The sequence below is a fragment of the Fusarium keratoplasticum genome, chromosome 5 (assembly GCF_025433545.1).
Source record: "Fusarium keratoplasticum isolate Fu6.1 chromosome 5, whole genome shotgun sequence".
Taxonomy (NCBI): Eukaryota; Fungi; Ascomycota; class Sordariomycetes; order Hypocreales; family Nectriaceae; genus Fusarium; species Fusarium keratoplasticum.
Window position 1 is genome coordinate 2,417,430 of NC_070533.1, and position 13,276 is coordinate 2,430,705.

Here is a 13,276-nt window from a genome sequence, read left to right on the forward strand (position 1 = left end):
AAGTCCATCGCGTGTGTGCCTTGCTGGGTGTCGACTTTCACCCCCAACCACGGGACTCTCCGTACTCTTATGGTGTATTCAAATAAGTCAGTCAGGTTGTTGTTGCTGTTGTTGCCTTAACGCCGTGTCATGATGATTAGATGGTAATGAAAAAAGTCATCAGCGCTGCCGCCAGTCTCGTCTCGTCTCATCTCGTCTCGTCCTGCTCCGTCTGAAACGGCCATTGTCTGTCATCACTGCCCGTGCGATGAACTCATCTGTTGCAGATGGTGAGGCATGGGTCGTGGAAGAACCTGGTCGTTCATGTGGTGAGGCACCTGCGGTGGTGCAGCCATTGCAACTGGTCGAGGCGTGTGGTAGCCGGGTGCACTCGTGCCGCTCGAGAAGCTCGAGGTCGTCCTCGGGTCGGGGTACATAAAGAGGTCTCGCTGAAGGCCTTCAAGGATATGCATATCCGTCCTCAGTGAGCTCGTCGCTGTTGCCGATTGTCGAAGGAACTGAATCGTCTTGTGGAACAGTGTTCGCAGCAATTCCTCATCCACGTACGAGTGGAGGACTGGGTCCTTGAACGCTGCCGACAGAACCAGTAGGTTGCCCCATTGCCTATCACAATGTCAGTTTAACCCTCAAAAATCGAATCCATCAATCGCCACTTACGCATGCGCTGTGCCAAACACATTCGTGATGATGGGTCGCTTTTCACCCAGACCGTGGAAGGCCCGTGTGCTCTCAATGAGTGCCTTGATACCCTTCTTAGCCAATTCCACCACCTGCGGATCGATATCGCCATGTGTCCTGGCCTTGGGGTGGATCACGGGTGCCGTAATATCCTGTCGAAACTCGGACGTGACGTTGGGGAAGTTGGGGCTGGATGCATGGTTCTTGATCGAGTGCGAGAACTGCAGGATCTGTCGGATAAATGGTCGATATGTGATGACCTGCGCACCCCAATACTTGGCCCGCAGCCTTGCCGCTAGGATATCGTCCGCTGGAGGATCATCCTCCCGGAATGCAAAGCTGGGAGCCACCCAGTGCATCCCCGAGACGGCGTCAGACACAACCCCGACGTTCCTAAACTTATCCTTGCCAGCCTTGGTTGGGTCTTCGGGGGCGTAGAACATCCGGTGGATGCTGTTGAGATGTGTTCGGAGATACAGCTGACCGGGGTAGCTGTCTAGGATACGCTGGTCATAACCTTCGAGGAGACTCATGTTAGGATGAGGCATGTCGTCTTCATACGAGAGAAGACCCGATGGCGGAAGCTGCATCTCGGCGATGAGATCACTCTCAAGCTGGAGACAGGTCCAGAACGTCAGGGCGAGCTGGTTGTACTTGGTTTCCTGAATGAACTCGCTATTCCGCTTGATTCGTCGCATCTTGTCCAGACTCGGTCTCATGATGACCTGGAGCTTGTGGCTCGCCTTGTGGATAAAGGCAAAGCTCTCCATAGGCCTTCCCAACTGTCCATGGTACAATCCCGCAAAAATGTTGGCGTACACATTCTTCATGTTGTTGTAGGCACCTGTGTGGTTGCCAAGAATATCCGTGGCGTAGGCAAAGTACTCCAAGCCTGGAATTACTTCGTAGTTCTTCTTGAGACTATATCCAGAGCGGAAGCCACTGACGCCGTGAATCGAAGACCGGCGGCTATGAATATTCCTGTCCTGCTCCTTCGGCGATGGGAGTCCTGATGAATGCGAGTGCGACGAGAATCCAGGAGGGGAGCCTTGGTTCGGCGAAGGAGGAACAGCGCCATTCCGGATGGCAGGGCTGCCGTGAGGAAGCGGTTCTGTCGAGTGCACCACGTCGGGCACGTTGTCACGATACAGACAGATCTTACCCAAAGCCAGCACCGTAAGAACTAAAGCGCTGTGGATGGACCGATCCGGCCGGCCGGCACGGGGCGGCGCGGGTGTGGGTGGCTCGGACCCATCCGGCCCTGGCGATCGCTTCCGCTTTGAGCCCGTGGTCTCGGGCGTCTGCGAACCTCCCCCAACGGCAAAAGCGGGCTTCGACGTCTGCGGCTTTGCTGATCGTGGATGCGCCGCAGGAAGAGTATCCAGAAAATGTCGAACCCAGTAATCTAGGAGCTTTGGCTGGATGATCGGGTGCATGTTCAGGATGTTGTCTTTGAAACTCTCCACGTATGACCACACCTTCGCCTCCGAGAAGTCGGGGTTTCCATCGAACGCCAAAACACCACCCTTGTATTCCACCTGATCGGGGGGGCTCAGGCCACCGAGTTGTCCCCAGTCAGCCGCTGGCGAAGGAGACGCCATGTCTGATGAATCGTCGGCCATATCCAGGTTTCCATGGTCGGCGGGCTCCCGGATATGCCGTGAAGGGTGAGAATCTTCGCCCCGTCCATATACGATCAAGACACCTCTGTTCTGCTCTTGGCTGATAGGATACTCGCTGATGTACCGAATCCCTTCCTGCTCGAGATGATGCTTTGTTAGCTCACGAATCGACGGCCATTCCAGGAGTAGGCCCGCAAGAGTCGTGTGGTTGATCGGAATGGCAGGTTCTCCAGGAGGGACTGGTGGACCAGGTTCAACTTCCATCTCATCCTCAGCCATCATGCGAAGAGGAATGGGCTCCGCTGATGGATGATCACGGTGTGGTTCATTCGGGTAATAGGTCTCGGCAGAAGCGCCGTTCGAAACGTAGGGAGATGCTGGAGCGCGCTTGAAATCGTCATCTGTCGCAGGCTCGGTCTTCAATTCCAATGTCGGGGCATGCTTCGGCAAGAGGGATTCCATCTTGACCAGCCTCTGGTCGAATCGTCCGATTTGGCTCATAATGGTGCTCAGAGAGCTCTGCACAGCTGTGAGCCCCTCCAGAATGTCGGCTTGGGCCTTGTCCGTTCTGATCACCAGATATTAGCCAAACCCATGGCAAACCAGCGAATTGTGTCATAACTTACGCTTTGGGTACCGGATCTCGGTATTTGCACTCCACGCCCTTTTCCTTGCATGTCTTGCATGGCTTGGTCTCATCACACTTGGCCTTGAGCTGCCTGCAGCTATCACACGCCTGCGTCTCGTTAGTGTTTGCGCGTACGTCAAGTACAAATCGACTCATACCTGAGATGCCCGCGTGTTCTTCTTCTTAGCTGGTACGGATGACGAGTAGACACTATAGAACGGCTCGTGGCCGGAGGGATATCCTCCATGTTGCTCGTAAGATGGTTGGTGAGGGACGGGAGTCGGCGGGGGGAAGCTAGGAGCACGATAGCCACCCGGTGTCGGGGGCATCGAAGGCGCGCTTTCGTAATTCATGTGTCGTGGTGGATTGTCGGGGTAGCTGCCTGGAGGGGGAGGTGGTGGTGGATGAGAGGTCGGTGGGAGATGTGGTGTCGATGGCATCCCCTCGGGCGCATGGCCCGTCGAGTTGGGCCGGCGTTGATCCTCACCAGGATCCCGTTTTATGGGAGGATCTCGGGAACCGTACGGCGGGTACGGCTGATGCGCTGGATGCGCCGGCGACGGAGGGGGCTGATGCGGAGGCGGATGTTGCTGCTGTTGCTGCTGCTGTTGTTGCCGGTGATAGTCTTGGACAGGAGGGTAAGGCTCTTGTTCATGATGGCGACGATCGGCGTCGGGATGCGGTTGCGCTGGCGCAGTATGAGCAGGCGTCGGCGGCGCTGATGAGTGTTCGGCAGATCGAGGGGGATAATGTTGATACGGGCTCGTCCCAGGATGATGGAGCGCGCCGGGAGGAGGAGGAGGCGGCGGCGGTGGTGGAAGCTGGTTCGGATGTGCGTGATGAGGGTGAGGATGCGGTAGTGACACTCCTTGTTGAGGTGTGCCGGCCGGCCACGAAGAGAGGCGTGGGCGTTTGGTATCGGGAGGTGCAGGATCCATGCTTGTGTATGCTATATATGTACGGTACTACTTGCACACATAATCAGGAACGAGGCGAAGAGAAAAGCAGGGACCACGAGGAAGCGGTGGCCATGGATAGGTACTGTAGGTTTTGGCGGAGGCGAAACAAAGGAAGCCCCGGGGGAGTGAAGCTTCCAGTTCCTTGGGAGCTGGAGGGGCGGGTGATAATTGGGACCCTTCAGCAGTGGCAGTCGATAGACCGGGACGGCATGGGGGTGGGTGTGTCTGGAACGACTGGGTATGATGACATGTACGAAGTACTCCGTACCGTCAGCAAGATGGGAGGTTTGAGAGAGACAGGAGGATGCCGAGTCAAGTCCAGCCAGCCAGCCCCAGGCCCCGGCGGGATCAGCAGTTGGGCAGAGACGAGATGGAGATTCGACAAGCTCTCGGTCCCTGGAGACAGGCGACGGTGGGGCACAGACGCGACAGCTGCGCGAGGTACGAGAGTGAGAGGCGAGGGGGGAGGCGACAGGAGGAGGAGAGGCGAGAGGGACGCGCTCGAGAGGCTGCTGGGAGAGGGAGAAAGAAAGGCGCAAGTTTGGCGAGATCGAGTGGATGGAGTCTTGGGTAGGTATGATGTCGACCGTACCGTCGAGAGACGAGCGCAATTCTGGGACCGATGGGACCAGCCTCAAGGCTCAAGGCACAAAAGACGGTCTGCCGGGGTGGGCGGGCCAGGCGAGAGGCTGCTGAGAGCCAATTGAGGAACCGACCCTGCCGAGTTGACAGTCGGAGGAGGCTAACAGAACCAGGGGGTCGAAGAACCTGGATGCTTGACGAAGACTGGGGATGATGTCGGCGGAGCGTGCGATGGCCGACCCCTGCTTGCCCGTTTTTTTCTGCCACCACCTGCACCCAATACCCTAAGCACCCACTCTGCCGACCGAGTGGGCAGAGGTCACTGTACCTGGAACCGCCCGCGCGCTGGGGCCGTCAGGTACTGGGGCCCGTGAGGCACGTACGTACGTAAGAGGAGAGGGAGCGGGTTGATGAGGGAGCGCAACGTCGTGTGGTGCGTGCTGGCTGGTGCTGGTGCTGGGACGTGACAGGCACAACCACAGGCGGGGGCCCTCTCTTTTTCTTTCTTTTCTTCTGGCTGAGAAAGATTGGATCGTGTCGGCTGGTGACTACCGAATGTGGACAATAACGCGCGGGACGGCCAGACAGCCCAGGCTCGTATGAGGCGGCACGTATGTCGGGTAGGTAATACTGTAGTATGAAGGAGACGCAATGGAGGAGACCAAGATTGAGATCGCGCGAACGCAATCGAGCACGCAAGAGCAAGATCAAAAGCAACGGACAGATAACAATCAAGCGCGAGATGCGACACGCCAACTCAATACCGCAACTTTGAGCGATGATGGAAATGGACGGTGAAAAGTGGCGGGTGTGCTTCCAAAGCAAATGGCCAGGCGGCGCTGATGGCGGAAAGAGCAGTAGCAGCACCAGCAACAGCGACGGCGGGCCTTGCAACCGGCCGAAGGACGAGGGCGCAGGGAACGGGAGATGGAGGAGCACGCACACATGGACGCACGAGGGGGAGCTGTGGAGGAGCCTGCTCCCGTGAGTCGAGCGAGAGTGATGGTGGGCTGGCCTTTGGTGCGTGTGGTGGAGGCCCCGTGGCCGTGGCGTGGAGCCAGACCAGTACTAGCCCAGGACCTTAAGCGTCGTGTAGCGCGCGACGAGGGACAACCTCCCCACCGGCTTTGATTTTCGATGAGGTTTCGAAACCGTGGGTGGATACGGAGGTACTCCCTCGAGTCCAAGAGACGGGCAGATGACAATTAATTGCTGGTACGGAGTACTCTGTACGACGCAGCAAAAGAACCCGGACACCTATTTACAGTTGATGGAGACCACGTCAATCCCGGCGGATAAGGTCCTAGGACAAGGACGGATATGGCAAGTTGGAGGCTGGCGCTCCGCAGATCATGTCGAAGAAGGTTTTGCCGGTTCTCGCTCAGTTACCACGGGCCGTTGAAAGAGGTGAAGGATAACGGAAATCTTGATACCCAACTTAAGTGCACGCATGTCTAACGCCCAGTTTGAGGGGTCAAACCCTCCGAGATCGAATACGCTCGGAAGCTGCCCAAGATGCGGCGACATCGCCGTTCTTTCATCCGATCCTCCACCAAGTCTAACAAGGTGCCTACGTATCAATGACCAACTTTGCACACGCGATTTACCCAGGGATTGCTCCGTAGATCAGAGTCCGCCAACTGGGCACAGCCCAGTCAACAAACCTGCAGTACAAAACCACCTACTGAACTGAACTGCACGGACATTGATCACGATGATGGCATTAGCACTGATCGTAGACATTTAGTACACATCCCTCACCCCTGGCTCGCATCCCTCAAGGATGTTGGACCTTGTTGAAGGCTGCCGTGCCACGTGAGAGGTTGCAGGTGACGCTGTCCGCGGGAGTGCGAGGGCCAGCAAGCAGCCCGGGCCCGAGAGAGCGAGGGCAGCAGCAACGTCGCTAAGGACAAAAGCACGCCAGACAGCCTCGACTGTCCTCTCACGCCTCTGGTTGGTCCAACGTGATCCTGCCTCTCAGCCTGGTCAAGGCCGCCTGGTTGGTCAAAGTAGGCAGTGCCCCAGACCGCCCAGCTGAATATGGTCCAGGTACCCGTGTTCCAAACCTTGGGTAAGTCGTCATGTTAGTCGACCAAATCCTTCCTCGCTGTCATCATCATCCATCCTGTCGGTCCGTAATTCAGACAGCCGAATAAAAAGGAGAACTGTCACCTCAGAAGTCGACAAACCCTTGACGGAGGCTATCAATGGCTGGTCGGCAATCCAACCATGGCCCATGGTCACCTGGTGGCCAGAGCCCCTAGCTAGCCGCGCCCTCCATATTGTCATCTGAAGTCGCACAACGCAACGGGCTTCGAAATGAAAGAGGCGGCATCCGTCGTTGTAAGCACTGAGTCATTGCCGCGCCAGGAGCATGGCGCTGCTGACTGAATGGGAAGGAAAACTGCCCTGGCGTGAGGTGCCGAGGGCGGGCCAACCCAACAGCCGCAGGTCCCAGTTGATGCCAATTGTCGCTAGACACCACCCAGGAAGCAGCCATGTCGATCCCTCTCACTAACATGGGATACCTCAAGCGATCCTCAACTCCCGATGCACCTCAGATGCGAGCTGACGTCCAATCGGCAAACGCTAGGGCCCTGAAGCAGCAGGTTCAGCCAGCGCGGCTCAGCTCTGTCTGATATCGGACTGCCGCTTGCCTTCTTTCCGAAACGCGACGAGCCAGCGATCCAGCCTAGACGTGACCGCTTGCATTCAGTCTACCACGGCCAACACCCACACCGTTCCTTGAGGTTGGTTGATGAGGTTGGCTCGCTACCAGCTGGGCGGACCTAGCAGGCCTGAGGGAGGTCTCGCTCCCGAAATTAAGCCCAACAGCTTTGCTACACAAGCTTTCGGCCCGGCACGCCCTGTACTGGATGGCATCGATGTGCCGGTGTCACGATGACGACCTATTCCGTGTACACGATCCTGGCTTACAAAGGAAGCAGACCCTGATGGATTCCTGGAGTGGCCGACGACAACAGCATCTCGGTCCAAAACACACAGACACAGACAAAGTGCACCCACTGGCCGCACTCTCTTCGACCTGATACGATACGGCAAACACTTGACGAGATTTTGGTGGGCCCTGCATGGATAAACGACCCAATCGCAATGAGTCAGCCAGGATTGCAATCATTCTACGACTTCCACGAGGTCTTCCAAGCTTCCAATCTTTGACCCCATCCGACATCACATCGGCTGGCTGGACATGGGGACACAGCGACGGGGATGGGCGGGGCCGTTTTCTTTTCTTCTTCTGATTACAGGGTCTCGCATCGTCAATTTTCCGTTTCGCCAGCGCTTCCTACGCATCAGCTGCCGGGTGCCATCACCTCCAGAAAAGAATGTGCACGCCTCCCAATGCTATTCTCATGAAACCCGATGTACGAGAAGAATAGCCATGTTGCGGGTAATTCCGTACGGGAGGCCTGCATCACAAAGCAAAGTGGCAGACAGGGCAGGCAGGGTGGGAGACACAACATGGATGGAAAGCAAGACATGGAAGACCACCAATAACGCTTTGACCCGCTCCTGGCTCTGCTCTCACTGTGAATCTTTTTTCAAAAAATTTTCCCCATTGCCGCCGCTTCACTTCATTCAGCCACTACTCCCGCCCTGACCGACAAAGCGTGACAGCCAATTCAACATGGTCCATCAACTACAGGCCGGCTAATGAGGCAGACCCCGAACACTTTGCATATTGGCCGTCACCGCCTCTTCCTCTATCAACCTCACGGGCGATGAATGTCTGCTGTGGGTGGGTCTTGTCTGCTGGCGAGCACATCATGATACACATGACCAGACACCGGACAGGATGAAAATTTGTCGACGACGCTCGCTCCGTGCCCGTCAATTTCAAGCTCTCGATACGGTCTCGCTAGTGTTTTCCAGGTCCACTGCGCAATCCCCATAGCCTTCATCTCCCGCTGAAGGGACAGGGACCATGAACCGGTCGCCAAATGAACACACAGGTCTCTCGGAGCGCCAAGCCTCTCCATGATCGGCTTCCATGCTCCAAAAGGCTTCTGGAACATGGCCTCATCTCCGCTAGAGCCAACAAATCCACTCGACTGTCAACGACTCAAGGGTGCCCAGAAGGGGCATGTACGATGGATGCAATGGCAGGCCTGTCTAGAGGTGCCTTGGTGCTGGACTGGACCCGTTGCAGAGGGCCGATGTATTGCTTGCATTGGATGTCGGGGTGCACCATGCGATGCGATGCTCCGGGTCTTGCCCGCGAAACCCGCCCTCCGGCGATAGTGCCTTCGGTCGACTCCCACGCAGCGCAGAGCAGAATCTTCATGGCACTATGGATGTGCCCAGCCTCACTACACCCATGTCTCACTCGTCATATCCGCCCAGAGCACTGAATGTGAGAGATTGAACGAATGGGACATGGTGGTGCAGACCATCCGGCCTCAAACCTGCGCTCGATCTGACTCGCCGAACGATGTAAAGTCGCTCAACCCCGGCCACGATATTCAAATCGGCCGAGAGAATTGTGCGCACTTTGCGAAAGATATCCATCCATCCATCCATCCCCGGCCAGATGCTGTTGTATCCTGTACCTTACATGACCAGCAGTACTGTACTTGTCAGCGCCCCTGGCCAAGCGCATGCTTGTAACATCGCTTAATCGACAAAGTCTGAGTGGTTTCGTCGATCTGGGGACCCAGCGAGTTGGCATCAACGCCGACAATCGCCATGGAGAGCTTTGTGCCCAACGTCCCCTCTGCCCGGATCTTGGGCTGCATCGCATCTTTGCCTATTCCCCGCACACGGCGGTTGTCTATTCGATAGAGCTCGTTCAGAGCTGCGTTTCAGAGCATCGATCAGCAAGCAATCGACGCGCCATGATGGAGGCTTGTTGGAACTCCTCTCATCAGACCCAAGAGTCCAGTTGATTTGCAGCCTTGCAGGGTCCTGAACCACTCCACAGCCCAAAGTCTCGGGTGCCCAGAGACCGAGGCTCAAATGCCGCACCCGCTCCCTAACGCCGTCTACGTTTCATGCGAGCTCTGGTGTCCCCAGGAGACGCAGGCCATTGGATAAACCAACGTAGTGGTTATCCAACAGTTTGTTTTCGCTACAGCATCAAAGTTTCGGTCACGAACATCTCGACGACACCACCTATTCCCATGCTGCAGCATCGAGTGACTTGACCTGCGTCACCATTGGCTACGTTCCCAGGTTGGGGTCCAAAGTCGAACTGTGGCCCGTTCTTCCAAAGGCCCTTCTAGCGCACGTCCGAGAAAGGACAATGTTGCCGACGTCAGAGGTGTGGGGATAAAGATAGCGACCGTCTGATCTGAGCAGCATATCGGTACTGGACTGGGTCTCGTCTCTCAACAGCCGTTCCGTACTTGTCACTGTCCTGGCTCATGGATAACATCATTTGCTTTTTTTATTGCTCGCAGTTTGGTCCTGCCCTCCTTGACATGCCTGGATGCGGAACCCCGGCGACGGCGGCCGTCAGTCTCTGAGGTTTCCAGATCGCTGGGACGCCGCTAATGGACCAAGATTGTCCGTCTAGGTGAATTGGCGTCGTGGGCTGCGAGACGACGGGCTCGTCATACGTCCCAGAAGCGACGGTAGCAAGGGGATGACCCTGGAAGGTGACTGGGGATGTGATTGGCCATCAATGTCACCGGCCGAGCTGGCTAAAGGCAGAACATCTTTGCGGCATGCACCATCGCTAAGGTTGCCCAGGCGTACAACGATAACAACATGGACTTTGCTCTGGGGGCGTTGTCATCTGAACTCTGGGCGGTCCACAGCAACTTCAAAGATTGCGCATGGCCGTGCCCCAAGAGCCTCGCTTGAGATAACGAAACGTGAGCGCAATCTACCTTGCAAGAAACCCGGCTCTGGGGGAGACTAGCAAAGACGCTGACTGACCGAGCAGCCTGAGAGAGTCGCGGTGAGCTGCCACACCCGCCACGAGATGGCACCGACGACATGGGACTGGGTCAGACGGGCCTCTTAGAGCCAGCCCCTACACTCAACCATGCCCTCTTTGCATGCCTCCCTTGGAGCGGAATTGCCCACAAACGAGAAAAAGAAACAAGAATGGGCGAAAAAAGCAAAACCAAGGCGGCGAGTCAGCTCTGGCTTCACCGCGGTTCTTCCCTTCTGCCGCCGCTTGCGGGCCGGTGCGGACGCGGAATCGGCTTCTTGAGGTTCCGTACGCTATCTTGGCTCCAGACGTTGTTATGGAACAACTAGAAGAGAATTGCAAGTGGAGGTTAACACCATCACAAATGAGTAGAAGGGATGAAGCTGCGCTAGAAGGACGGGGTATCGTCGTTGCAGTCCCGAGTGGATTAGACATCCGCCCCTCCCATCCTTTTTTCCACGACGAGTGAGTTGCTCTAAGTCGTTGGAAAGGAGACGACGGCGCGGCTGAATCTAGGAAAAAAACGTGGCGGTAGCATGGGCCACCAGCCTACGGATTCTTGGTGTTTTCTAGTGTCCCGCATCGGTCAGGGGAGGGGGGAGCAGCAGCAAATGGAAGGCCGCACACCAGCAAAATGCAGGACGAAGGCAGCGCCACCAATACTTTGGGCCTCCTTTTGTTCCCTTTGAGTGAGTCGTGTGTCTCACTTGGGCTCTTGTTTCTGTACATGGCCCAGGAAGTCCTCCGCATCCTTCAGCGGAGAAGGCGGAGGAGGCGGCGGCGAAGGCGGCGAAGGCGGCAGGGGGTGGGCAAACTTGCACTTGTGTGTTGCCTCCCCCTTGACCTATCGAGGCACTACAGGAGCCGAGTCCACGTCGTCGGTGACGATACTGAGTCGTTGGGCATGCATGTTGCAGCCTCCCTTGATCGCCACCTCCAGAAAACGATGGCTATGACGTCCCTTTCAGCTTGAATCTGCCATGTCGGGACAACCACACAGACTAAACCGACCAACCAGAGGTATTGGCCAGAAAACGAATGAGGTTAAAGGGTCGACTTTGATGAGGGCTGACCCACGTCCTCCGAGCCGCCGGTTCATGCACAGAAAATCATGACTGACGGGGTTGCCGTTCAGCCACAGCCGGACGGACTGATCAGGTCTCTGTGACGACTGCTCCTTTTTTTTTTTTTTTCGTCCATTCTTTGGACACCAGCCATTTTGTTTGTGTCACCTACCGAGAAGGTCTTGGCGAGACCCAAGTTGGGAAGCTCAATGACACGGGAAATCCCTTTCACCCGGTCTCTACAACTACGGGCAAGGTTGCCGACGTTGTATTGCTAGGTCACTGAGGCCAAGGTTTCAGGGAGCTCCCTTCCTCACCAGCAGAGCGAGCGAGAAGCCCCGAGCCCGAGCACTTGGTCGTGTTATTCTAGAAGAGAAGTTTTATGACCTGTCGCTTTTGAGAACCCGCTTTCGCGTTGCCAACGGTCGGGCGTGGTGCCCGACTCCGCCCAGCAGCCATCAGGAGCCAGCCTCTTCCCCTTCCTCTTCGCTGCGTAGCATCTGAAGGTCTTTCATCTCATTTCGACACTTATTCAATGCCAGTGTTTCGATCTGACATATTTACCTATAGTCTAGGTTCTTATAGTCTAAAAGCCTTGACAGTTGCCAACTAGTATTTGGTCCCTTGTCGCTGACATCTCAACAACCACTTCGCAAGACAAGGGATCCCAGAGTCAGAGTTCAGACCACCTCATGGTGAAACTACGATCGGAAAATCCATCGGAAAGCTTTTCGCACATCAGTGCTGGGCTAGTCACTCTGACAAAATACATACATAATACTACTCGGTGTGCGGAACCTCGGCCGTAGCTCACATCATCGCCGACCTGGGTACGACAGGGATTCCAGAGATCAACGCCGTCGACCAAAAGTCCCAAGAATGCGGCTCAAATTGCAGACCGCTTGCCTTTTCGAGGACATTTGGAGATGCTGAAACAGGTTCCGTGCCTGGTTTACCCACCTATAGCCGAATATCCAGAGTTGTCGCATTGCCTAGGGAGGTAGATACTTGGTATCTGGCCTCTGGCTACCCTGTTGGCAGTTGAAGCAACCAAGAGGCAGCCAACCGCAAAGACGACCATGTCACTATGCATTATGGATTAGATGTGCATAAGCTCGGCATCTATTTCTTCAACTTCCTGCTGACAGTACAATACGCTCGCACGTCCATTGTTGACACGCCTTTGGCAGTCCCATCAGGGATCCCATGGCTTTGGCACCCAACCTATCGATTTGGCCGCCAACCTTGTCAGCATGATAGGCGTGAAACCCCCTCTCGGCTAATCGCCCTGGTCCTCTGAGTTTCCGAGAGAACCTAGTTCCCTCATGCGAGAGGATTCGGCGGCTGAAATCGATGGTCCATGGTCATACGATGTAACCACAAAGGGTGGCTGGGCAGTCGTAAAACTGAGGATTGTGGGTGAGAGGTCATATTTCACTCGGGCGAAGCATGCCTATAGCCCATTTACCTGGTTATTGGGCCCTTCTGTTCTGGAATTCATTCGATACCAGGCGTGATGGTCTTGGCATGGAGAGACGTCAGCCAGAATGACCTCTCCATATCTATCTACCTGCCTGGTCTGGCCACGACCCTGACGGATTCATGATATGACATGACAACCATGTCGTCATCCGTGTGCCTCCTGTCAACCCAGGTACCCGAAGCTGCAAATCGAGAGTATGGAGAATGGGCATCCGGCGGCCGAAGGGGGTCACGAAGCAGGCAGTCGAGGCTGGGCCATCCCTGAAGTTCCGATCTCGACCCCATGCCGAATCTCACGGCTCTGACGGTTGCAGAGAGGGCTGCTGCATCGCTCACCACACTACCGAGATTGACCAGAAACC

At 56.1% G+C, this 13,276-nt stretch overlaps 1 protein-coding gene across 1 annotated transcript; it reads right to left on the reverse strand.

The window, feature by feature from the left end:
- Positions 1-233: 233 nt before the first annotated feature.
- NCS57_00738000 (Zn(2)-C6 fungal-type domain-containing protein) lies at positions 234-3,866 on the reverse strand (the record flags this gene model as incomplete). The annotated part of the gene is made up of 4 exons (XM_053057234.1): positions 234-603; positions 658-2,868; positions 2,927-3,036; positions 3,087-3,866. 4 exons carry the CDS (start codon positions 3,864-3,866, stop codon positions 234-236), a joined length of 3,471 nt encoding a protein of 1,156 aa, XP_052913429.1.
- Positions 3,867-13,276: the final 9,410 nt, after the last annotated feature.